Source organism: Asparagus officinalis, chromosome 1, assembly GCF_001876935.1.
Source record: "Asparagus officinalis chromosome 1, Aspof.V1, whole genome shotgun sequence".
NCBI classification, from domain to species: domain Eukaryota; kingdom Viridiplantae; phylum Streptophyta; class Magnoliopsida; order Asparagales; family Asparagaceae; genus Asparagus; species Asparagus officinalis.
Genome location: NC_033794.1, coordinates 129,445,714 through 129,471,776, shown reverse-complemented (window position 1 = coordinate 129,471,776; position 26,063 = coordinate 129,445,714). Strand labels below are relative to the sequence as shown.

General features: G+C 33.8%; 2 protein-coding genes across 2 annotated transcripts; both read left to right on the top strand.

Annotated features, from left to right (window-relative positions):
* LOC109848423 (heat stress transcription factor A-4b-like) lies at positions 2,267-9,136 on the top strand. The gene is made up of 3 exons (XM_020417943.1): positions 2,267-2,888; positions 4,886-5,816; positions 9,050-9,136. Exons 1-2 carry the CDS (start codon positions 2,685-2,687, stop codon positions 5,777-5,779), a joined length of 1,098 nt encoding a protein of 365 aa, XP_020273532.1. The 5' UTR covers positions 2,267-2,684; the 3' UTR covers positions 5,780-5,816; positions 9,050-9,136.
* On the top strand, positions 7,214-26,063 carry LOC109848496 (gamma-glutamyl hydrolase 2-like). Its single transcript, XM_020418046.1, has 8 exons — positions 7,214-7,600; positions 9,050-9,136; positions 21,026-21,115; positions 24,492-24,586; positions 24,945-25,005; positions 25,378-25,467; positions 25,555-25,617; positions 25,949-26,063. Exons 1-8 carry the CDS (start codon positions 7,286-7,288, stop codon positions 26,039-26,041), a joined length of 894 nt encoding a protein of 297 aa, XP_020273635.1. The 5' UTR covers positions 7,214-7,285; the 3' UTR covers positions 26,042-26,063.

Sequence of the window (26,063 nt, the reverse complement as noted above, 5' to 3'; positions counted from 1 at the left end):
AGCCAGTCGATGTGGGATTAAATTCCCGCATGTACCGGGTGAGTAATCACACCATTCGATATCTTCCTATTTCATTAATTTGTAGCAATCAAAGGCTAAAAATTTCTTTCCATTACCTTTAAAATCACCAATTAGACGTGATTGAAATCTGCTGAAGGAAAATATATATATATATATATATATATAGAGAGAGAGAGAGAGAGAGAGAGAAGCATTATATCGTATGTTGTTTTTCTTTTCGTTCTCCCCCCAAACCCCCAATCTAATTTATTTTTACAGGCAAAGGAAGCCTTAATTATAGTTTTCAATTTTATTAAGCGCAATAAGGCTAGCGATTTTAGCGTGTTGATTCTACCGAGCTGTATTTGTTGGGTGGGAACTCTACAAAGGAGATTTTCTCTCTTATCACCATCTAATATTTTTCATAAAATGCTCCCGGTTTTGCCTAAAAAAAAACTACTTCTTCGTGTACAGCTCTAAATTATTTTGTCTTTTTCTTTGTAGAGTTTAGGTGTTAAACCCGCCCCCAACTCCTAACTTTTACATGGATGCCTCCGCTAACAAATATGAATCGCTAATTAGGTGTTAGCCGGAGAGTGTCCAATTACCCTAATGTTTACCCCCTCTATTCTATTTTCAATGAATGAGATGATGTCACGTAAATTACCACCGTTTACTTGAAAACCACTCGTCTTGAAAATCACTATTAGGGAAACTACTACCACAATATTAAAATTCTTACATGGCATAATCTTGATCATAAAAATTAAATTGAATGGTAGAGATTTGAATAATTGTATATTCTCTAACTATCACTTAATTAAAGAGGACCCGAACCCTTCAAAGTTTCTATAGTAATTGTGACTAAAAAGTTAGTAGGATCACTGAACTTTTGAAAAATCATAACATTGCATAATATTTATCCAAGTTTACTCCAAAATGAACACCATCGTCCGAATTTAAGTGCTAATTTGCCTTCCCTTCGGCTAAAAAGCACTTATGTAGCCTCTAGTTTCACTTACTTTGCACTTATATACCATTACTTGTTTTTTTTCTACTAGTTATATATAATAAATTGATTAAACCTAACATGTTAGTATATTTTATTGTGCAAACGTAAATATTTTCATCCGAATGTTCTTACAATACTAACATATTAATTTTAAGATTTCTTTAATGATTAATACTTTTTATTTTTTTATTGAACTAATCACAACTCTATTTTAAAATAGAATTTAAACATTTAAGTGCTATTTAACCTTCACTATAAAATAACTTCCATAAAAATACTTTTAAAAGTAGGGTAAATTGTATATGAGCCCTTTCAAAAATCTTTAATTGTCAAAACACCCCCCACAAATCTCAATATTTGTCAAAACCTCCCCCAACTCATCAATTTTATTACCAATTTATCCCTCTAGTTAACAATAATGATGCGCTTTAGTTAACTCTTAACGGAAATGAATGATATTCCCGTTATACCCAGGCCCCGCCCAAGAGGGGGGTAGGGGGGGCGACCGCACAGGGCCCCATTTCAAAGGGGGCCCCAAATTTTTAAAAATGCTCATAGTATATTTCTTAATTCTTTCCAATAAGTCTTTTGTTTGTTTAAAAAAAGACCTAATAATCTAATACTAGCCCACTAAATTAAATAATAATTTATGTCCATTGCCTAAGCCTAACTGCCTAACACCCATGACCCATCTGATTTACATTTTACCGGAAATATACACCAATTAGTACTACAATTATGATTAGTTGCTCATTTGTCTCCTAAAGTTTAGGAAATTCAATTTGAACTCATTAATTCCCAATTAACTATTCGCTATTAACTAGGAAACACACCAATAAATATAATTCAATAAATTTATAGTTCAACATTTATATAGAAGAGGGTCTTATTTTATCATTTCGCATAGGGCCTCAAAAAAAACTTGGGCCGGCCCTGGTTATACCCCCACTCTATTTAACACTAATATTTAAAGTCTCACCCACCCGGTTCATAGCAAGGTTTATAGCCACAACCCACCAAAGCTTTCACACATTGGGTTAAGGTTGAACTCAACTACAGATAGAAATATTAACAGAAAATTTAACATAAGGTTGAACTGGCGGTGGAATTGATGACTTGGCGGAGGTTTTGGTAAATACTGAGATTCGGGGGGCGCTTTGACGATTAAAGATTTCTAGGGGCTAGTGTGCAATTAGCCCTTAAAAGTAGTAGAGAAGGAAGCGCGGGTGTAAAAAGATTCAACGGGGAGAGAAAACAACGAATTTGGGTCAACCCCAAAATCCTCCGCCCTCTCCTCTCCGTCTCCTTCCTCTTCTAGAAATTTCGGCCCTCGACTAAATCTCCACCCCCCAATTCAAAAAACGCGCTGCATATTTCCTTTTTTTTTTTCCTTCTTTTATAAATGAAGCCGACTTCTTGTCACTGGAATCTCAAAAGAGGGGTTTCTAGGGTTTTTGACGAAATGAATCCGGGGAGGAGATAAATATTTCCACAGCTTTCGGTACAAAATCTGACGAAATCTCTGAACCCATTCGAAAAACGCGCTAAAATCTCGAAACCCCCCCTTAAAAAGCCGACGCCTTCGTCGCTAGAATCTCAAAAGCTTGGGCCTTTAGGGTTCTGAGGGAAATGAACTGAGGATATCCATCAGTTCTTCGGCCGGGGGTCGGAGATGGAGGGTTCGAATCCTTTGCCGCCTTTCCTCGCGAAGACTTACGACATGGTCGACGACCCCTCGACGGACGCGATCGTCTCGTGGAGCGCTTCTAACGACAGCTTCGTCGTCTGGGATCCTCTGGAGTTTGCGAGGGATTTGCTGCCCAAATTTTTCAAGCACAATAATTTCTCCAGTTTCATCCGCCAGCTCAATACTTACGTAAGTATTGTATCATTTTCTCCCCCGGTGGTTTATTGCATTTTTTATGATAGTAGAGTGCTCCGGTTCATACGATATGTTACCTTGTCATTTATGTGGTTTAATGGACGGTGAGCCAAACTATGCAGGTTAGCTATGAACATCTCTGAACTCCGAAATGCTTGTTTATCCGCCGAACTGATTAATTATCATTTGTGGTTCATCGGTGTTCTTGTAGGATTACTTCCTCGGACCTGCGGTTTGAATCGCGTGCGATGGGGGGTTCAAGGAATTAGAGAAGAAACACGTCGCCATTTTAACATGAAACATGACACATAATTTGGTTAACACGCTCCTTTTAAGAAACAAAAGAGAGTTTAGATCCGTTTGTATATGTTTTGCCGTTTATATTCTTTTTGTCACCATAAAAGAAGCAGGTGATTTGCATTCTTATTCACTTTATGTGTGATCGTTATCCTTAAGCTAATCGGGTGGATTGGTGGGGAATCGCATTCTAGCTTGCTATAGCGAGATAAAGAAGCATAAAGTAGAGACTCTGGTGTTAAACGTATTGAGAGTGAACAATGTTGTAAACACGTTTTATTATGCATTTAGTTGGTAACACATACTATAGAAAAATAGTTTATCCCTGCATAAACAGAGTATATGGGAAGATCAGTCGTGATACTTTCTGATGAAGTATCTGGAATCTGGATCTTCTCACCTTACAGTTTGAAAAGGCCTAACAGATATAAATTGTCCCATTAGGTGGATTTTTTTTCCTCTAGGTACTTGTATGCTTAGTAGATCAAATCTGATGGTCAGGATTTTTGGTAATTTGAGGCGAGGATCTCTCATGTGACTAGTAGGGTGGCCTCATCACTATCTCATCTTTGATAATTCATTTTGCAATATGAGCCGTCATCTCATACCCAAGGTGTTTTGACTGTTTACATGCAGAAGGTAGATAGATCCAGCGGCTAGATTTGGTTTGGATGGTGTTTAATTTTCATTACGTGGTGATTGACATCTACAGTTCATATGAATTATTATGCAAACACAAATCAAGCGCGCGCGCACATGCACGTTTATGGACGTGTCCATAATGTACCCATATCTAAGTTTTTGTAGAAGCTGTTTATCTGCATATCTGTGTGTTGTTGGGTTCACATCATTTATCTGTGTTTGTGCAACATACATGGAGAAGATAGTCTAAAGAGCCCCTAAATCTTACCACTCTCTTTTAATAAGCCCTAACCTTATTTTTTTTGGCAATACAACCCCTATGTTTTACCCCTATATGTTGTAAGAAGGCGGAAACTTTCTTTTTTTAAGAATTAAAGCCCCTAACTTTTAGCTATCTCTTCTAAGAAGCCTCCAACTATCTTTTTTGTTGGCAAGAAATCCCTAAGTTAACAAGAAGAGCAGGGGGTTTCTTAAAACTTAGGGGTAAAAACTTAGGGGCTTCATTGTCACAAAAAGAAAGCTCGGGGCTACTCAGAAGAGAAGGCTAGAACTTAGGGGCTTTATTGTTTAAAAAAGTAGGTGGGGCTTCTTAGAAGAGGGCTAAAACTTAGGGGCTCATTAGACTCTTCTCTCACATAGATGATAGCAAGATTCCATACGAAAGCCCATTCTTGAGGATGGGGAATCCAGAAAATTGAAGAACTTAACATACACGCGTGCACGTGCACGCATAAACTGACTAAAACTAAATTAGGGGATTTATAGGAGCTTATCAATATGTGGCCTTCCTCTAGGTTATGTGAGTAAGATTCAGGGCTGTTTGTGCTACTGCTGTTTTCTCTTAGAATGGGTAAGCAGAGAGTATAATCAAGAAGGTTGTGTTTGTTATATTACAGCATCTGAATCAGTTTTTTATCATGCCTCGTGGCTTTTCAGATAAAGCTATTGAATCCTCTTCTCTTAAAAGTGCTCTCACCCATTGTATTTGCATTATTTCATATGAATACCTAAGTCCCTCTAAAACAAAGAAATATTCCTCTATTTTCCTCCAGGGATTTAGAAAAAAAGACCCTGAGCGATGGGAGTTTCACAACGATGAGTTTATAAGAGGTCAAAGACATCTCTTGAGAAATATCCACAGACGCAAACCAATACACAGCCATTCACTACACCACCATGGTCAAGGCTCATTGCCATTAGGAGATTCTGAAAGACAAGAGCTTGAAGATGAAATCAGAAGACTACAACGAGAAAAAGACATTCTTATGGCGGAGCTACAAAAGCACACGCAGCAACAACACAGTATGGAGAAGCAAATGCAAGCTTTAGAAGATAGATTGCTAAATATAGAGGTTCGTCAAAGGAATATACTGGCTAATGTGTCACAGTTTATACAAAGGCCCGGGTTTCTCTCAAACCTGATATCTTCGTCTGATCTTCACAGTAAAAAGAGGAGATTACCTGAAAATAACTTGTTCAACGAGGATGCATTTGAAAAGATGGAGTCATCTTTAGATTCATTGGAAAATCTATTTCGTGAAGTAAGTCAGGTTTCTGATGAAGACATTTATTGTGATGGTACAAATCCTTCTACTGTTGTTCTCACCGAGATTCATGCACCATCATCTCCTATCTCTTCACCTTGCCTAGAAAATATTCATTCATCCCCCGAGCTCGAAGAATCCACTAGCTATGCAGAAAGTCCTAAGATTTTGGTGACACGTGATAAGGTTTCTGAGATCGATGTGGACTCTGAGCCTTCTAATGTGCGCACTAGGGTAAATGATGTTTTTTGGGAGCAGTTTCTAACTGAAACTCCTGGCTCAGATGAGAGAAGAGAAGCTGATGGTAAAAGAATGGAAATGGGGAGTTTCTGGTTGAATCGAGAAAATGTTGAACATTTGACTGTGAAAATGGGGCATCTTACTCCTGATGAGAAAACCTAACTGAAGATTTTGCTGAGTTTGTTGTCTTGAGAATGAGGTATGAATGTATATACTGTAAGATAGAGCTGTTTAATAATGCATCTGTTGTTTTTTTTCTTCTTGTATGCTGTTTGATTTCTACTTGTAGAATGGTAGGTTGTTAGTTTATAGATTTATTGTGTTGACTATTGTTATATGATTGATTAATTCATTTAAATGTTAAACCTTCAGTCAGTTGATCTCTATATTCATGCTCTTTCTTCCTTTCTTTCTCCTGTGGATGTGTTGATTTACTGGTCATGTTCTTCAGGGGCTGTACAGATCCATCTTTAATAAAAAATTGGACAGTAATCTCTAATAAATATTGCTTACTTTTTAGATAATGTAACTACCTTTCAAAAATAAAAAATTATTATCAATTTCTTGAGTATTTTGAGATTCTGTAGGTTGCCCATTACTTCCCGTTACCTGTATCATTAGCTAGCACAACACTTCGATGCATGTCATCCTCCTGGACCTCTAATTTTCTAACAAACAAACTAAACCCCCTACATAAAAAATCCCACCGATTTTCCAAAGAGATCTTTTGCTTTTCCTTGGCTGGAAAAATGCTTCCTTAACCCAATATTTAGAACTTATTTAGACCGTCCCTTCTTTTCCTAATGACATCAGTTACCATCTTGTCTTGCTTCCTAACAAATATTGGCTAAATAACACTTAAATATCTTATAGTCATCCTCACTTAGTTTTCGCAGCATCTATATTTTATAAATTGTTTAAAACTAGCATGTTAGTATACTTTATCCTGCAAATGTAAAAAATTTCACGCCGACGTTCTCATGTAATACTTAGCTTAAGAGTGTCATATAAGAGCAGCCATATGGAATTTTTTTTTTTTTTTTCATTTGGGTTTGCATAACAGAAGTGAAATTTTTTTGTCTTGCAATTTGCATGTCGGATTTACCGAAGTGTAGGTTTTCACAAGACAATTATAAACTCGAGTACGTTCAGTACAAAACTACAATAAACTTTTTTTATTATAAAATCCTCCCCCACTCCACCCCACTAAAAAAAAAAAAAAAATTCGTGTCCGACAATAGTTGGGCTGAGTTGTCAAGTATTTTTTTTAAAGTCACATGTTAGGATTAAAAATTTCCTCGTGACTCTTATGTAGATATATTACATATTTTATATGTTTGTCCTTTTGGTTGACAGCTATATAAACAAGATTAATATATTAACTGAATGGGTTCGGGGTCTTAACTACATGAAGATACAACGGAAAAACAGCTCAAAATTATTATTAACTGGAACGGAATATTCAATATTCCCTTCAACGAGTTCAATCCAGCATCAACTAAAGCAGAGGGACGTAATTGTGGAAGATTGTAAGGGACTAATACGTAAAAAGCCAAAACCAAAATTTGGGTACTAAACAACTTTTCCCCTAATCCTTGTTTAAACTGCCCCTTCTCCGAGCTGAGCTCTGAGCTCTCAGCTCCATCCCCCCTCCTCCGAAAAAAAAAAATGTCCAATCTCATCTTAATAAAAGCCCTAACCTCCTCATTCTCCATCATCATCTTCTTCTTCAATCTCCCAACCCTCTCCTCATCACAGTCGATCCTTCTCCCTGGAGAAGTCCGGTCGCCGGCGAGCTGCGTGCCGCCGGATCCGGCACTCAATTACCGGCCGGTGATCGGGATCCTCACTCACCCCGGCGACGGCGCCAGCAATCGAACGGGGGTCACCAACATCCCCGCTTCCTACGTCAAGTTCGTCGAGTCTGCAGGAGCTCGGGTTATTCCTCTCGTTCATACCGAGCCTTGGGAGACGATCTTGGAAGTAAGAACTCTATTTTTCTCTCTAAAATGTTAATCTTCTTTGGGATCAATTGCACTTTAATACTCCAAAGTTTAACCTTTTTTTTGTTTGCACTTTGGTACCCAGTGTTTATATCATTGCTAACCTTTGATACTCCAAAGTTTTTTTTCCCGACACTTTGATACCCAAAGTTTATAATTTTTTTTACTTTGATACCTCAAAATTTTCTCCTACATCTTAATTAATAGCACCCTAAACTTTACGCCTTTTTGGATTTGAAAAATGTGTAACTTTGGAGTATCAAAGTCTTGGAAAATATTACGTGGTATCAAAGTCAAATATGGTGTGAATTTTGGGGTATGAAAGTGTCAAATAAAAATTTTGGGCAGCAAAGTGCAAATTACCCTTTAGACTTTGATACCTGGAATTTTGTTTTGACACAATTTGATACCCCATACAGGGTTGAGCTTAGTTATGATCTAAAGAAACAAAATTTCTTACCAAATTTCAGTATTTTGAGTTTGGGGGAAACGAGGAACAAGGTAGGGGTTTGGGTATCTAATCGTCAAATTGATGTCAGTTTGAAAGGTTTGGGTAATCACTTGTCAAATAGAACTTCTGGGTGGTATCATAGTTGAGTGGTACTACAGGCACACTCACAGTCACACCACCAAACACAAAATCTCTTTTGCTACAGTGTAGTGGGGCCCACACATGTTTTTAAAAAAAATCATGTGTAGTCCCCACTGCACTGTAATGAGAGAGAGTTTGTGGTTGGTGGTGTGACTGGGAGTGTGCATGTATCATACAGAACGGTGAATTTTTGGGGGCACTAGAGTGCACATAATCCTTTTCCTAAAAGTTGAATTGATAATGAAATGTGCTGTCACGTGCCTTTTTGGGTTAGAAGCTAAAAAAAGAGTATTAAAAAATAAGGAGCTATCCAGATCTGCGAGATAATTGTCGTTTCGATTATTGCACTGTATGTTGGTTCAATTATGGACGGTTTGTTGCGTCAATTATTGAATTGTTTATCACTACATCAACACTTTGAACTTGGTGTGAGTATTGAGGGTCATAATTACACTCTTAACATGTTCTCTTGTAGGTTGAGCGTCACACTCACTTATCAAAGTTTGGACTGTTCTATGCAGCGATACATTAAAAAGAAAAAGGAAAAAAAGAGACCATTTAGATGTGTCTTGTCGTATTGATAAAACCATATTAAAGTCCTTTCCTCTGTGAAATAGAGGAGTACTCAAAGAACCATTTGCTAAAGGCCTAAACAGAAGAAAAAGAATGATATTTTGAAAAGTATCTGATTTTCGCCTGAACTTGATGCTGAAACATTTTAAATTTTCTTTGCAGCTTCATATAATCAATTTCATAATTCCTTAGTTTTCCCTTAATGTGTTTATATATGCATAAGTTAAACATGTCATGTTAACATTCTATTCTTATTGAATGCAGAAACTGAATTTGGTTAATGGTGTACTGTTTACTGGTGGCTGGGCTAAAAAGGGCTTATATTTTGAGACAGCAAATAAAATTTTTCAGGTAATTTTATGAACAGTTATTGCTTCAGAGAAATTGGTTTGTTTCTTATAATAGCTTTTTCTAAAAAATTGGATGTATCATACAAGTAATATTGACTTTGGGCTGTATGGTTCTTGTTTACTTCAATCTGTTTTTAACTACCTTTTAAATTGTGCATCTTTCTCCTTTGCCCATGGATGTAGGTTATTGCATTAAACCACATTATATCTTTGTTTACTATTTTTCTTCACTGTGTTGTACATGTGACTGTTATTGTGTGATTTATTTCTTAATCTTGGTCATCTCAGGCAACACATTGCTTCTTGCTTTAGCAACAACAAGATATTTGGCTTCCTATCTAATTGGGTGTCTCTCTGTAATGCACCCTTAGATTTGATGATGAAGATGTGGTCGTGTATTTGTTTTTGTATACATATTATTAGGTACACTTAATCCTGTATTGCAAATAGATTTCTAAATGAAGTAGTTCCATACGGAACTATGCGCTACCTTCCTATTGTTTGAATGCCATATTAGGTGTACTTTGTACTTTGTAATTTTCATTTATTATTAAGCTGGCACATGCTCAACATATTAATTCAAATATTTGTACCTGTTAACTCTAAGGTTGCGACAGTGAAGTTGGAATCTGTATGGAAATATGCATTCCCATGCATGCTTCCTATTTTTCTTTTGACATAAGTAGAACTCATAATTCCAAATATCAAATTTGTGTTGCTATCACATATATTGATTGATGGGAATGTGGTCCATTCCATGAGAGGTGGGTATTTTGCATTCCCTCCTGCTAACAATGCTTCAAAGAATCTTATTTCTAAAACAACCTCGGTCTCACCAGCATTCTGCATCCCACCACAGTCAATCTTCCACCTTATACCACCACAAGATTACTTTAATAAATGCTCGGAGTTGTTACTTTCTTAGAGACTTTGGTGCACAAATATGGAGTTCAAGAAATTTCAGAATGCATGAAACCATGGTTGCATGGAACCACGTTCATTCTAGTTTCAGACCCGTGCGTTGCACGGATTTGTTTAATATATAAAAATTGATGTAACAAAAGAATACAAAATAAACCAGTAATAATAGATAAATAGTCAGAAATAATACAACCTAAGCACATATAGATACCTGTCAAGTATATATATCTATAAATCAAAACAATAATGATCAATATAGTGATAAACAAAATATCTATCATAATCATGTCAAGTAGTTAGGTTTCTCAACGCAAAACAACCAAAAAAATATGTAGTACATACAAAAGTTTACTAAATAAGGTTTTAGACCAGAATACTAAATATAAGTTTCAGACATCATAAATCAGATTGAGCTTTTTCAAAAAGGGGCTTGAACTCTTTGTAGAATATTCTATTCCTCCTTTTCAATTTTGATTTGTTTTTGCTTTTTGTTGCTAGACATTTGCGGAGAGATCAAGTCTACTGAAACTGAGTGATCGACATCAGATTCCAATGAATTTCTCTTGCAAGGAGTAATGTTATCCGAGGAACAAATTTCAACTTCATTATCACAAGTGACCGATAGCGATGCTTGTGTTTCAGTATAACATAATAATTAGCATGTTATTGAGATGGCAGGAAAAGACTGTTGTACAATTAATATAAAGAATCAAGAAATAAATAGTAAAGCGAAAAGAAATTGGCAATCAATAGTAAAGGCATGTTTATTTTATCTGTTTAGTTAGCATACTGATAATATATAAGGAAAAGATTTTTGCACTGTTAATGTGGAGAATCAAGTGAATAATAGTAAAACAAAATTCAAAGTGATAAAGGTGAAAGAAGCAACAAAATCAAAAGAGTATTTAAAAAATAAGTATTGTTAAATATACAACAAAAGAGAATTTAAGAGTTTTGTCTTGTCAGGTTGTCCCCTTGATTATGGAGAGAGGTGTTGAGATGTTAGTATAAGTAATAATTTTGATTATAGTTGAGTCTGGATGGAGGTTGTGCATATAATGCTTTTGCGATGACATGAATACTTACCTTTCATTTCACCAAAATAAATAAATAAATTTAAAATTCATCCATCAGCATTTCAGCCCTACTCTTCTTCACGTTCATAAACCTTTAAAGTGCTCTAACAATAACTTCTGTGTCTGCTTCACTTATGTATCAATAGTTCAAAGCTCATTTTGGAGAAATGGCAGACCCAGCCTACTTTAGACCAAATCTTAGGTAAAATGTTACCATCACGAGGATAGGTTAAAACATAAAAGAAGTGTGTTTAGACGCTGGAAATATATTCTATTGTTTCAATCATTACCATATATCTCTATTTGGCACCTATATTAGATTATTGTCTCAGATTGGCAGCCAGTTTTAGGTAAATACTTCTCCTATATCTTATTGACATTCATATGTGCTACATGGCTATGAAGCACGGACACGCATAACATGAAGCCGTGTCGTGTCGTGTCTGTGTCGGACACACGTGTCGAACACACATATCCTATGTATTTTTTAGGATTTGCCTCGTGTCGGCATGTCGGATGGCCGTGTCGGATCCGTGTCCGTGCTACATAGCTACATGGTTATCCATATCATTGTTCGGTTATGTTTTGAATGCAAGCTTAATGAAGAAATTGCAAATCAAAATGTTGATACAGTGCTCTCAAATATTTCTGAAATATCATTCACAGAAATATGCCAGGTAATCATATAGACCTAACTGTTTGCCTGAGTGTCAGGTCTTTAAAGAAATATTTCAGAACAGATATGCCAGGTAATCAAAATAGTAAAAATGACTTTGATCCTCTTTGATATAAGTTACGACTGGCATTAAACTTGATTTTTCTTTGATATAAGTTTCGAAATACTTGTGTTTTAGGTACAATTAATACAAAGAATCAAGAAATCAATAGTAAAGCAAAAAGAAATAGGCAATGCAAAGTGATAATGGTGAATGTTGTAGCAACAAAAGATACTACTCAAAAGATATTAAAGAATACAAACATGATGAATGAAAAAGAAAAGCAATACTAAGTGTATCGACTTACATTATCAAGATCGTCTTTCTTTTTGTAAGATTCTGCTTCATTGGGGAAATAATCTTGTCCTGACGACTCCTAATGATTTAGAAGGAAAAATTATTAATAATATATTGCTCAACCTGATATATATATGCAGATTGATACATGAAATGAATAGATACGTAGCTCTATAAAAGAAGGAAATATGTAATGTACATGGTTCAAATATAAGCTGTCTCTGAAAGATGCTATCAGTTTTTCATCATCAGTCATTTTAGAGACAAAAAATACAGGCCAATTTTGATTGAGATTGAATTCTGAAACTTGAATCTTGAACAAAATTTTTTTTTCACCAACACATCTAACTCTTGAAGAAATGAATCATCATCACCTTCCTGTGAACAATATAAAGAAGCAAAGTAAAGCTAGCAAAATAAAACTTTTAATTTTTATAGAAAAGAATCAGAGTGATTACTTTTGTCAATATAAAGAAGCAAAATAAAGCTAGTGAAATAAACTTTTAACTTTTATAGAAAAATCAGAGTGATTACTTTTGTCAGTTGTTCCCTCAATTCGACTACAGATTTGTGAATAACTTGTTTAGCTTCACGATCAAACAGAACAAATGATGCAGTACATGTATGGTCAATGACTAAAACCTGAACCCTGTACCTGATAAAACACAACAATTAAAATAAACCAATAAGAACTGCGATCTAAAGTGTATGTTGAAGATCCAGACATCCATACATGAAGCATATGATGAAATATAACTTGTGAAGAAAATGACATACATACTTCCACACATACCTTGGGATAACAAATCATTATTTAAAAAAAAGGTTGAACCTAACAATGATAACAATGAAACTTAAAAATTAAATGACAAGATGATATAAAATAAAGAAATAACATAGAAATAACATAGAACTTACAATACCTCTGTTTAATGGGTAAACTGTTTGAGTTGAACTTTGAACATGAGTATTTTCACCAGATATTTCTGATGCTTTATTGGAAAATAACATTGACAGATAATCTCCCTCTCCGGCGTGATGTTCAAAAATAGATTGAGATGGAGAATCCATTGTACATCAAGATATTTCTTCCAATGCTTGTATATTGGAATCTTTATCACTAATACAGATTGACTGAGAAGGTCTCATTCTCTTTGATTTATATTCCGGTGTAAATGCAACATTTTCAGGACAATTAGTCATAGCAAAACTACTTGATACGACACAACTTGATATGTTCCCCAATGGTCTTCTAGTCATTTTCCGATTTCTGTGAAAGCTTATTTGTGATGGATAAGTATTCAAATTTTCTTTTCCTGCTTTATGGCTCTGATAAGAATTTAAATGCGATTCATTGCCAATAACATCCACACAAGAACTCACATCATCGTAGATGTGAGAAAAATTATTTTCTACAAAGTTGATACCTGAAATAATTTATTTAAAAAAATCAGAAAAATTGGCACAATATAATTATTAAATATATCACAAAGTTAATTGCAGAGAACCCGCAAACTATGTTGGTAGTCGCACCAAAACTTGCACTAACCTTTTGTTCCCTGAACATTTGAGGTTATTACACAAACTGTTTAATTATTTTTTCTACTATATTTTTGAAGACATTTTCAGAATCAATTCTAACATATCGTGTAGCAAGCATGTGCTTACCCAATGACATGTTGGAATTGATGGTGCTAATATATGGATTAAAGAAACAATATTTATGTGAAGTTTTATGAAATAAAAAAGGTTAATGAGTTATGTGCAATAACAACTAAAGTTCAGGGGAGCTAGTGGAATAAAAATTTTGAGGGGTTTACTAAAACCCTCAAAAATTTTAGAGGGTGGTTTCTGTAATTAACCAATAAAATTAAATAAACTAAGATTAGTATCGCACCTTGGTAGGCTCTGTTAGCCTTTGCTCGTTTGTCCAACAGCAACATTCTTCTCTTGAATCTTGCTTGTTTCTTGTTAATGTGATCCTCACTCATGATACCTTCATCTCCACAATTACCAACTGATCTATCTTTGAATATCATAGTTGCATTCCAATTTCTAACCCAACAACAACATTAACCCAGTAACATGTAAACCAACAATGACAATCATAGTATAAAAGTATTAAATGTATTTAGCATGTTTTTTCACAAAATATGATTAAATGTCAAGTAGAATATATTAAGAAGGTTCATGCTTTCTTTGCATGAGATGAGGAGATAGCACAACTGGTATCAGCTTTATTTGTTACATTGTTTTTAGGATTTGTTCTCTTTGTGCAATGTAATTAAGACTCGTTGGATATTTGTGTAATACATCGCTCACGTACAATTTAAGCTACTGTTTCTCATAAACAGGGCATATCAAATAAGATCATGTAAACAGGGAATATAATTCAAGTTTAATCATAAAAATAAATAGAGATCTCATGTTTCTCATCAAACTACAATAACAAACGCATTATAAATATAAGGAAGAAAATGACAAATGTTTTAATTATGCAAATAGATTCCTTACAATCACTCAATTTGTCATAAATATTAATATTCGAACAACTATTCGTAGTTGGCATTCTTAGTAGATCTCTTTTGAAATCTTCCAAACCAAGGTATTCCACTCATTCTCAGCTCGGGCAATACAGATGTTTGGTGCCAAGGACAAAATTGCAGTGCGTCTACATAGTCTCTTAAAATCCCAATCGAAGTCAATACGTTTTATTTCACAAACAACCTCATCAAAAGTAGACTTATTAAGTAATCTACACTTAATAAAGCTAAACTCATCCGGCAAGGAATTGAGCAGTCCATCTATTTTTTCTTTTTCACTCAATTCAGGCTCCCTTTGAACTTCCATATTAAATAATATATTTCGCATGTTTGAAATGTGTTCATCTAGTGTCTCATTTCTTTTCAACTTATGTGTCATATACTCTAGCTTGGAAGGTTTGCGATAGGGGACTGCGAGCCTAGTTTGATGGCCATCCCTTTTCCAGAATGATAATGTTCTTTTTCTTGCTGTTCGTTTCACAATCGCCATCACTAAAAAAATAAAAAAAAATGTATATTAGTATTTGTGATTACAACCCTAGATGGGGAAGGGATGGCTCCAAGTTTCTACATAGTGGAATATATAAATTGATGTAGCAAAAGGATGCAAAAGAAAGCAGTGTAAAAACTATGACAAACTATCATAAAAAATCTTCTCAGTGAATTTGAGTAAGTAAGATAGCTACTTCTCTCATTAATATATGTTTAAGGTTTTCAACATCAAATAAATGAATATTTCTATTAATTAATTAAATTTATTTGTTTTGTACATCAAGAAGAATGAGGTGGGATTGTTTGATAAACAGTGATTAAATGCTAATGAGAAGCTGCACGGAATTGATAATGGGTCAATGACAGAATAGATTCGTTTATTTTAGAGCTTATATGTTAAAAAATGTAAAATATTATGAAGCATCTGTAACATTGAAGGAAAATTTCAATTGAAAGAGTATAACATGTAAAATCATACCTTTAAACCTGAACAACTGACTCTAACAACCTGCTGTAACATTGAATGAAAATAAAATAGTTAAATTTCTTTGATAGATTCCATGATCGGCTGAAATATTATGAAGCTTTTTGGGAAGAAAAATACCTTTCAATATCTTGTAACGCGCACAAACCTCTGCAACCTTCAGAAAAAATCTTAGATATGTGAATAATTAACATAAACATGCAATTGTGAAGTCAAAAAAATCTATAACATGTTTAGGAAGTATTAAAAAAATGTCCAAATTATAATGCTTTTTAAAATAATATACATGTTTGAGAAGTAGGCCGAGTGGCGTTCAAAGATGCATTAATTCTAAGTTATGTGATTTTCTAAATAAATAATCTTTAAAAAAACACAAAAATTCTATTAAGAACAATTTCTGTGGCCATCTCAATAATAAAAAACAACTAAATAATAATTTTTTTCTTAGTTTTGGACACCAATCGGCGTATAGATTGTAGCATGTTCGGTTGCAGATTAGTAGTTTGACAAACATGACGCCACATAGAAATTGGAAAGAAAACTATTTATACAGAAGATATTAACATAGAAAGTAATGTATTGTGGCATGAAGGTCCACATATAAATTGGAAAGAAATATGCAAACCAAAATTTAACATTGATCACAGAAGAGAGAAATACTAAAAAAAGTAATTAAGCATGACATAAAACAGGCTATTTCGAGAGGGTTGAATTCAAGTTGATATGAAATTCCTTACATGTGAATGCATTAATAATAATCACCACCTATAATAATATCTTGTAATAATAATCACCACCTGTAATAATATCTTGTAATATATCGAGATGACATACTATTACTCCTGACAACATAACTTCAGCACCAGATCTCTCACAACTAATACAAATTGTCAAAAGACCTTTAAGTTTACAGCCATGCACTTCTAAAAGTACTTATAACTAACTTTATTGCTCCATACATAGGAAATATTATGCTAAAAGAGCACCAAAGAAACTCCCATCCTTATAACTAATATCGACATGATTACCACTTGTGCAGAAAACCAAGTAATTAAAGACCAAAGCTGTTCAAACTTCATCAGTATTAAACTACAGCAAAAGATAATAAAAATGATTGGGGGCAATGAAAATGATCGGGGGCAAGGGAAAATTTATATGGCAACAAAAGTATCATCGACAAGAGTAAGGTTGTTGAAAGTACAACTATCAAGGATGATTGACGTAATTTGTGACACATGTACAGAAAGGTGCGGTTCCAAGAAATAAAGAGCTACTAAATAGAACAAAAGGCAGCTCTTTTAAGAACCTCTCCTTGAGAAAATTGTACAAAGAGAACTTGAATATGCATTCAAACTCGAAGGAAATTGTCTGGGCAGTTAAAAAGTGAGAACCTACAAAGAGAATCAGATACCTTAGCCACCATACTTAAGGCACATTGATAGTCAGTATCAAGTGCAATTTTAGTGATTAACATCCATTTTTACTCAACATAATGAAGGCACTAATATTATCTCAAAGTAGAGAAATAATTAATAAAAAGCAACATTAAGAATTGCAATCATCAAAAGATTAGGAACAATATGTTATATACAAATTTGAATAGTGAATAACTCTTTAACGTGAAGGTCTTCGAATACCAAGTGATATGATACTACAGTGGCCTGAATGTAGCAACTTGTAAGAATTTGAAACTTGGAAGATAATATGGAAAGTTAACCAAAATCACATTACTACCCAAACCAGCATAAAGCCCAACATATTGGCATAAAAAATTAGCATTAATATAAGCTTATAAGTTATATCTACAAGTTGTATTAATGCATTCGCATAAAACCTCACTGTAATTATATCTTATAAGATATATCTACAAATTAAGTAATATATATTACTTCACCTTGTAATAATAATCACCACCTGTGGCTGTCATAGCCATCAAAATGGTCACAACAGAGAAACGTATCTGACAGAGAAACCTACTATGGATTTAATAAATTTTACAACATGCCAACAATTTGACAGACCTATTTGGTCGCACATTCATCTAGCCGAAAAGATGAAGAAAAAGGAAACTCCTCAGTTTCCACAAAACCCAGAATGCCAGTTTGTGGCTAAGAAACGAAAAGATGAAGAAAAAGGAAACTCCTCAGTTTCCACAAAACCCAGAATGCCAGTTTGTGGCTAAGAAATCCTAGCACGTATTTTATGCAGTTGAAGCTGTTTCCACAAAACCCAGAATGCCAGTTTGTGGCTAAGAAATCCTAGCACGTATTTTATGCAGTTGAAGCTTAGTAGCTCATGCAACAGAATAATATTCCTCGTCCAATCTCCAAAAATTTTGTGAGTGAAGAAAAGACATATTAGTATAATCACTCATATTTGAGGCGTGGATGGCTATGTGTATGAACAGAGACAAAAAAATACGAAGTGAATGGGTTAATTACTATTGTTGGAAGTTCCAACCAATAAAAGCATATCAAAAGTGGACATGAATCCACAAAAATTACTCCTTTTCCTCTATGTATTATGCACTATAGTGAATGGGTTAATTACGAAGTCATAGAAGAAAAACAATGATAAACTCAACTTTATGTTTGATACTACTGGTGCACAGTCAATTGATCAGCTAAGCGCAACATAACAAATAAAAAAATTGAAAATACATCACCCAATTAACGATAATAATGACCATAAGGCAATTCTTGTTTATTCTCTAATAGTTGCATTTTAAAAAAGAATTGCATTGCTTCAACTGAACTGTAAATATTTTTTTACATGGACACACTTAATGTAGGATAAAGTGTTTTATTATAGGATGCAATCTATTCATTCCTAGCAATGTCAACTGCATCCTGGCAACAACAACTTGCCTAGTTCGTAGCCAATGTCTAATGTGCTTTTATCTTAGACCAGTCAAGTACTACTTAAACCTGTTGTAAATAACCTCTAAATTGTTGGCGATTCTTTAGTATATATACCATAGTTGTTATTTCCATCTTTTTGGTTCGTAGGAAACAATGAGATAGGGCAGTCTGACTAAAATCTCAGTCTGACCAAAATCAACAACACCATATAAGTATCTTATGAAAGAGTTGTCACAATGATCTCCTTCAGAAGTCAGATTCTCCACTATCACATTGTCAGGTACATCCTTTGCTATCATTATAAGTTTAAAATTATAAGTATCTTATGAAAGAGTTGACACAATGTGCCTTGAGCTTCAGTTATTAGATTAACAGAGACTCATCAATTATAATATTTTAAGAATGATCACCGTCAAAGAGCACATTTCCAAAAGAGACTCATCAATTATAATATTTTAAGAATGATCACCGTCAAAGAGCACATTTCCAAACAATTTAAAAAGTTTAAAATATAATATTTTAAGAATGATCACCGTCAAAGAGCACATTTCCAAACAATTTAAAAAGTTTAAAATATAGGATCACGATATCATATAATTAGCATATGTAGATCAAGAAAGCTCTTGTAAAATTAATTTATCATGCAAAAGCAGATTGATGTAGATTCATACAAACATTGTCGGTTATTGCTCACGCTTACTATAACCAATTTGTCACAATCAAATTTTCATCCTTAAGGTATGTCATGTTGAGTACCAAAAGGCTCAGCTTTATCAAATTTCACAATATATGATAAAAATTTCGATGAAAGTAAATTTAACAACATCGGTAACAATTTTTGAGGGTTTCAGTAAACTGACCTGTCGACTGCCAGTGACGTCGACGACCTTCGCCTCCAGTGACACCGTCGACCAATTTCAGTCTTCGCTAAGGGTTTTGCCGATAGTCTTCTGTGGAAATAAGGGAGGTGGGGATGAGAATCTGAGGCTTTCTATATATGCGTATCATCCTTCGGCGACGCTTGGGTGATCGAGGCAGATAACGATTTCTCTAGGCGACGGAGTCGAACAGACGACTTGGGGAGTTGAAGGTGATTTCTGAGATCCTAGGAACGAAGAGCCGATCTTGGGAAATGAAGAACGGGGGAAAGAACGGCTATGGGTGAAAGGAGATCTTGGGAATTGAAGAAAGGGTAAAACAATTAATGGGGGGCGCGGGGGGGAGGGCAATTGTTAGGAGTAGGAGAGAAGAACGAAGCGCGGCAGCTTAAGAACGCAGCGGCGGAGCTTGCGGATCTGACTGTTGCGAAGCTAAGAAACGAAGCGACAGAGTTTTGGAATTTGACAGTGGCGGAGAGAAGAACGAAGTTTTTATTGGAACAAACATGACGCCAGGTGGCGTCTTCAATGGTATGGGTATTCTTTGCCAAGTGGCGTTTTCAAAGGTAATTGTTTTTAGTAATAGGATATAGATTGTAGTAATCCAAATGTTTTAGTGTACAATTCTCTGTAAGAGTCAAATTCAAGAACCAGTAATGGTAAAAGAATTCTTAAGTGGCAATAATGGTACGTTTTTTGTTGTTTATCTTTCTCTCCCCAAAAAGGAAAAAAAGAAAACTAATTTGAATTCAAAATCAGGTCGCGGGGTATGCTACCTTGTTTGCTAGCATACTGCGTTCCAGGATGATTGAACCCAGTCATGTTTTGCTATAGTGGACCGCATTCCCGACAACCATGCATGAAACAGTAACACAACATTCCCATGGATTCAGTGCTTGAACTTCATATTCTTGGTAATGCGATTCCAAATGATAACTTGCTTTCCATCTGATGCGATAACGATAATATATGTTAGAATGACCATGTACCTTGGAGTAGACATGTGGAAAGTTTAACCTTGAACTGTAAATTGTGCAGCCTTCTTCATTCCAATCTACTCGTTGACATCTTTTTGTTTCGTCCCTATACTGGTGTTTTCTTCGAGTTTATTTATGTATTTGAAGGCTGAGTTAGTTGGACTACAAACCAACATTGAATCTAGAGAGACAGATTTGTTGTAACATTGTGTAGGAAACAAATACTATCTTAAAGAAAGAGAAAATTCCTTGATTTAACATGTTTAATTTTATTAGTTTTCTTGTCTTCTGTGGGCATACTATTTTTTCTAACAGAATTGCTGATTTCCTTTTAGTACTCATATGATTGCTAGATGGTTGATGTTTTCTTGACGTATGAGACATTGGTGTGAGTACACACATACGGACAAGTTTGCTGATAAATATGACCTTAAATCTTTAGGCCTTTTTGTTTAGTCATTTAGATTCATGGGTGATAAATTCATGTTGCTTGAAAGTTAAATTTGTAACACACCGGCAACGTTGAAAATTATATATCTTCACTAGGTCTTTTGTTCATGTGCAGTTTATTCTGGAAATAGCTACTGAGCCTCATAGCATTAACCATAAAATGTTCATCATTTTTTCTTTTTGTCGTTTCCTCAGAAAACATTGGAGAGAAATGACGCAGGGGAACATTTTCCTTTATTTGGCATTTGCTTAGGATTTGAGATTATAAGTATGATGATCACCAAGGTAAACTTTTCGTTATGGTTCTTATTCTTGTAATTAACTCAAGCATGTACATTGTTTCCAAAAGGACTAGGAGTTGACATATTTTTTTGATCTCTTAAATATTTGTTTCAAATTTGATTTGGTTGATCATATAGACGAAAGCAAACATGTTTCAATATTCATCTACTGAGATAATCTGATCATTCATATATTTGGTTTTTGATTATAAAATATTCATTTAATGTGTGTTTGCATATTTGGATATGTAAATAGATGATCATATGTTATTATTTGAAATTTCTCAGATGATAATATTTATAAGCAATGGCCTGACTCCAAACAATCATGGGAATTTATTTTTTAATAATAAAAAGACCTCTTTAATTAAATAATTTGCAAACTGTTTTGTTCAAATAAAATTAAAACTTATTTTGGTAAAAGAAACATCAGATCCAAAGAAACATTTGAACCTGGGCTCAGGTCATGAGAAACAAATTCGAGCAGGAAATTTTGTTGCCTTGGCATTCAATTCAATCCCGTTCCAGCTCTGCTTTCCCCTAAAGTTGTATGTCATGATGTATGAGGTTTGTTCCTTGGGAATTTCCCCATCTACAATGGTAGGACTTTCCAAGTGTAATAGATGCAAATAGGTCAGAGATGTTTATTATTTGATGACCTATATCTCCATTGTTGTCCCTGATATGCTCTATATAAGCATTTACACTGATTCATATTTGTTTGATGCTCGATGTGCTATTTTCTTCAACAATTTGACAATATCCTATTCTATCTTATACAAAGTGCAGCTTCTGCAGTCCGTTCTGTAACTTCTCTATTAAAGCTAAGCTAACTTTGAGTAATGGATATATATGTACATGTATGTATGTATATATACATACATACATACATATGTACACACACAGAACTCTCTTACACCGTCTTGGTTTCTCCCTAAAAACAAAACAAACACGGTAAAAAGTAATTAAATACAAAATAAAATAAAAATACTAAATCAAATAAAGTAACTTAATGCAAAAAATAACAAATAATAAAATAGTATATATAGTATATATATTAATAAATAATAGTAATACTAATAATATGGTATGTACTATAACTATGATTTTATAGTTAATTTTATTTAACTATGTTATATATATTATATATAGTTATGTTATAAATATAACTATAATATTATTAAGTTAATTAATAATTTAAGTTAATTAATTGTTATTTCATTTCCATTAGGGTAAAATGACTAGGGATTTATAGCATATTCTTATTCTTCACTTTTCTCATTCCATTTCTTTTCTTTAGTTTCTCTTCTTCTTTGTCAGAGACTCAGAGACAGAGAGAGGATACTCTAAAATAAATAAAGGATTAGCTCGTTTTTCATAGTCATTTCTTTAATCAGCGAATAGGAGCATACACTAGATAGGAATCGTGGGGAAGTACTGCGTAAGCAAGAGTGAAGAAATAGCATAAATAAATACGATACTAAATGACAAAAGAGTGGATTTTCTTTGTACTGTGTATGATATGAAATGTATCATGTCTTTTCCTATCCAACACATCTCGATGAATAAATATGTATCGTGTTCTAGACCATTAATCTGTGTTCTAACATGTTTTGTAATTATTATGGATATATCTTTTCGATATATTATTCATGTATCAGGAACAAGATTTGAACTGGTGACAGGAAGATTTTCAATCCTATGCTCTTCCAACTGAGCTACCTGAGTCTTTTTCTTTTTGTGTATGACATCACAACTCCCTTTGGCAGCATCTACTAATTTAGAACTTAATTTGAAATCCAACATCTACTAATTCGGAACATAATTTCGATGTGGGCGTTTTCGGGATGTCACTAATAACCAACAAATGGCAAGCGCTTTTCCTTGTGTAGATCCTATTTCATAAGTCAATCATTTGTCCTTGGGGATCAGACATTAATTCTCTCATGATGTATCTGAGATGCATTTCGTCTACCTCTCGAAAAGGACATTAGACTAGATTAAAGGGATCAGACATTCGAAATTTGGGATCCATTTCTATTTTTCTTTGACATATAACTTAGTTTCTATACCATTATTCAATTAACTTTGAATATAACTTAATTTCTATTTTTCTTTTATATTATAAAAAATGGGAAATTCTTCAAACAAAGAAATTTTAACTTTTTTGTTTGAAAAGCATATTAGATTCTATTTTTACGGGCTCAGATAACAAAAACAGAAACAAAATAATGTATAATTATAAATTCAAGAAACTACCGGATCTTTTCTATTAGCTAAGAATTTAAGTTAATTTAATATGAACTATACTATATAGTTCATAATTCTTTCAAATACTAAATAATATGACTAATTTTTTTTATATAATAAATATATAACATTATATATATATAATTATAATATCACTAAATAAAACTAAATAAAAATCGAATTCTATTCTAATTAATGGAAATATCTGACTAGCTAGAATTTTCATTCTATTATGATACATAATTACCATAGATAATATACATTCTATCTTATTTTCATATTTTTAGAATTTAGATTATTTTTCATTTTTTTTTATATAATAATTTATATAATAATAATATTTATAAATGGAAAATAAAATTTTTGAGATTTGAGAGAATAGTTATAACAAATTCTGTTAATACTATAATTCTGTTAATACTATATTTATATTATAGTATAGCGGATCGGTCCTAAGAAAAGTATAAGATAAGGATAAAGATACAACAATCAAAAATCTAATCAGACATTCCTCCGATTTCGTTCAAAAAAGGAGGATATAAGACGAAACAAAAGAAGAAAGAATATCGACCCTTCCAGTATTACAAAGCGCGCTGTAAAACTGAAAGGAGAGGGAGACATATATATATGTGGGATATATCTATCTATATTGAATTGCGGATATATCAATGATAGAATCATTTCGGATTGAAACAAATATGGTTCATACAATAGAGATGAAACGAGAGGGGATATCCAAAAAAAGAAAAAAAATAGGAGTATACGCTATTTCGATATAGGAATCATTCTACAATGAATTCAACGGTTCCAAAATATCTAGAGTATTGTAACTCACTATCTCATAGTAAGCAGGTAAACATTCTACCACATAACCTTTTCCTGTGTCTGTCACCATCTAGTATGGAAGAATTTTGTAGCAAATATCTCTTCCCTTGTTCTTTAAAATAGTTGTGAAGAACTAGTACTTATTTCATGATCTCTATGTTTCATCCTTGCTTGATTGCAAAGAAAGTGGAGAGATTACTGTATGTTGTAATTGGCGTTTTCAAATGTTATGATTGTCTAATGAGCAATTGACAAGTATCTTATCCTTACCTTTTTTGCTTCCTATGATTATTTTTTAATTGCAGGATCATGATATATGTGAGAGGTTTAGTGGAAAAAATCAAGCGTCTATGCTTCAGTTCACAGATATTGCAAATATTCAAGGATCTGTTTTTGAAAGGTATCAAGTTTTAATGTGTCTTCATTTTTTATATTAGTTTTTGTGGACTACAAATCTTTTTCAGTTACTTCTTCGCATAAATCTTTAACCATGAAGAATGTTCATCTTCAGAACAAGACCCACCAAATGACATGAACAACCTTTTCTAGTTTTAAGAGTCTCTTTTGGTTCAATATTTTTTACTCAAGACGGCTTCTCAGAAGAGGTTACTACTTAAGATGTTCAGTCAATATCATTATTAATGTCTATTTTCTCTTCCATTTCTCCTACTTAGTGCCTAGATTAATTTGTAGATATCAATCTGTAAATTCTTTTATGCCATGGTTTATGTGATCATTAGTTAATTTTGCCTGTGCAGATTTCCTCCGGAATTGCTAAGAAAGATGAGTACGGAATGTCTTGCCCTGCAAAATCATATGGTAAGATCTATGAGAGCAAATGTGTACAGTATTTAAAAGCAGACTTTACCTCTTCTTCTTCTTCTTCTTCTTTTTTTTTTTTTTTTTTTTTTTTTTTTTTTTTTTTTTGCCTTTGATTATATGAGACTTATATCTATGCTTGTGTTTTCTTGAATGCTTCCCTTGAGAGAGATCTTGCATCTGATAGCGAAAAAATATTTAGTTTACAACTACAGAAGGTTTATTTAAAATCTTGCATGTGCCTATTGGTGTTTCTCTATTCTCGTTTATCTCATGATGCCCTATAAGTTAATCAAAATTGCAACCCTCAATGTACCTCAATGTCAGATTATTCATGGCCAAAGCCTAACATTTCTTCATTAATTGCGCAAGTTTGGTATATCTCCTGAACGGTTGCAAGAAAATGATGCCCTGTCGAGTTTCTTTAGGATCCTGACAACAACTCCTGATGAAGAGGGCAAGGTAAAATAACAGTGTGGTAATTCTTTACTCTAACAATAACTTCTTTGTGGTCTTTTATTTAATGTAGATGTTTACTCTTTTCATCAGATTTACATTTCAACTGCACAAGGGATTAATTACCCTGTTACTGGCTTCCAGTGGCACCCTGAGGTAATGCTTTGACCAGTTAGCCATAATATATACATCCTTAAACATAAGGTTTTTCTTATTCTCGTTTAAAAGAGTGGTTGTTGTAGAACTAGTGCAAAGAGAGAATTTATGATGAACTACAAAAACTATATCCAAAAGAATTTAAAATTCACACATATGGCCTGTTCTATTATCATGTCGTCAAATTTTTGTTCTTACTCTTATCTTGGTTGTTAATATCTGATACGGTGATACCCGTCCAAGCTCATAGATCTTGTTTTTCGGCTAAATTTTTTTCCTATACATTTGAAAAACATTTCTATATTTTCTAGTATGGTTTGGCTTCCTGCAGAAAAATGCATTTGAATGGGCATCATCAAGCATTCCTCATAGTGAAGATGCAGTTCAAGTGACTCAACAAGCTGCCAACTATCTCATCAGGTGAGAATGTATCTTGGCTTTTCTTC

Coding starts and splice junctions, on each gene's coding strand:
- LOC109848496 (XM_020418046.1), top strand. CDS start 7,286: ATGTCCAATCTCATCTTAATAAAAGCCCTAACCTCCTCATTCTCCATC. Junction 7,601..9,049: donor CTTGGGAGACGATCTTGGAA/GTAAGAACTCTA, acceptor TATTGAATGCAG/AAACTGAATTTGGTTAATGG. Junction 25,468..25,554: donor CTCCTGATGAAGAGGGCAAG/GTAAAATAACAG, acceptor TCTTTTCATCAG/ATTTACATTTCAACTGCACA.
- LOC109848423 (XM_020417943.1), top strand. CDS start 2,685: ATGGAGGGTTCGAATCCTTTGCCGCCTTTCCTCGCGAAGACTTACGAC. Junction 2,889..4,885: donor TCCGCCAGCTCAATACTTAC/GTAAGTATTGTA, acceptor ATTTTCCTCCAG/GGATTTAGAAAAAAAGACCC.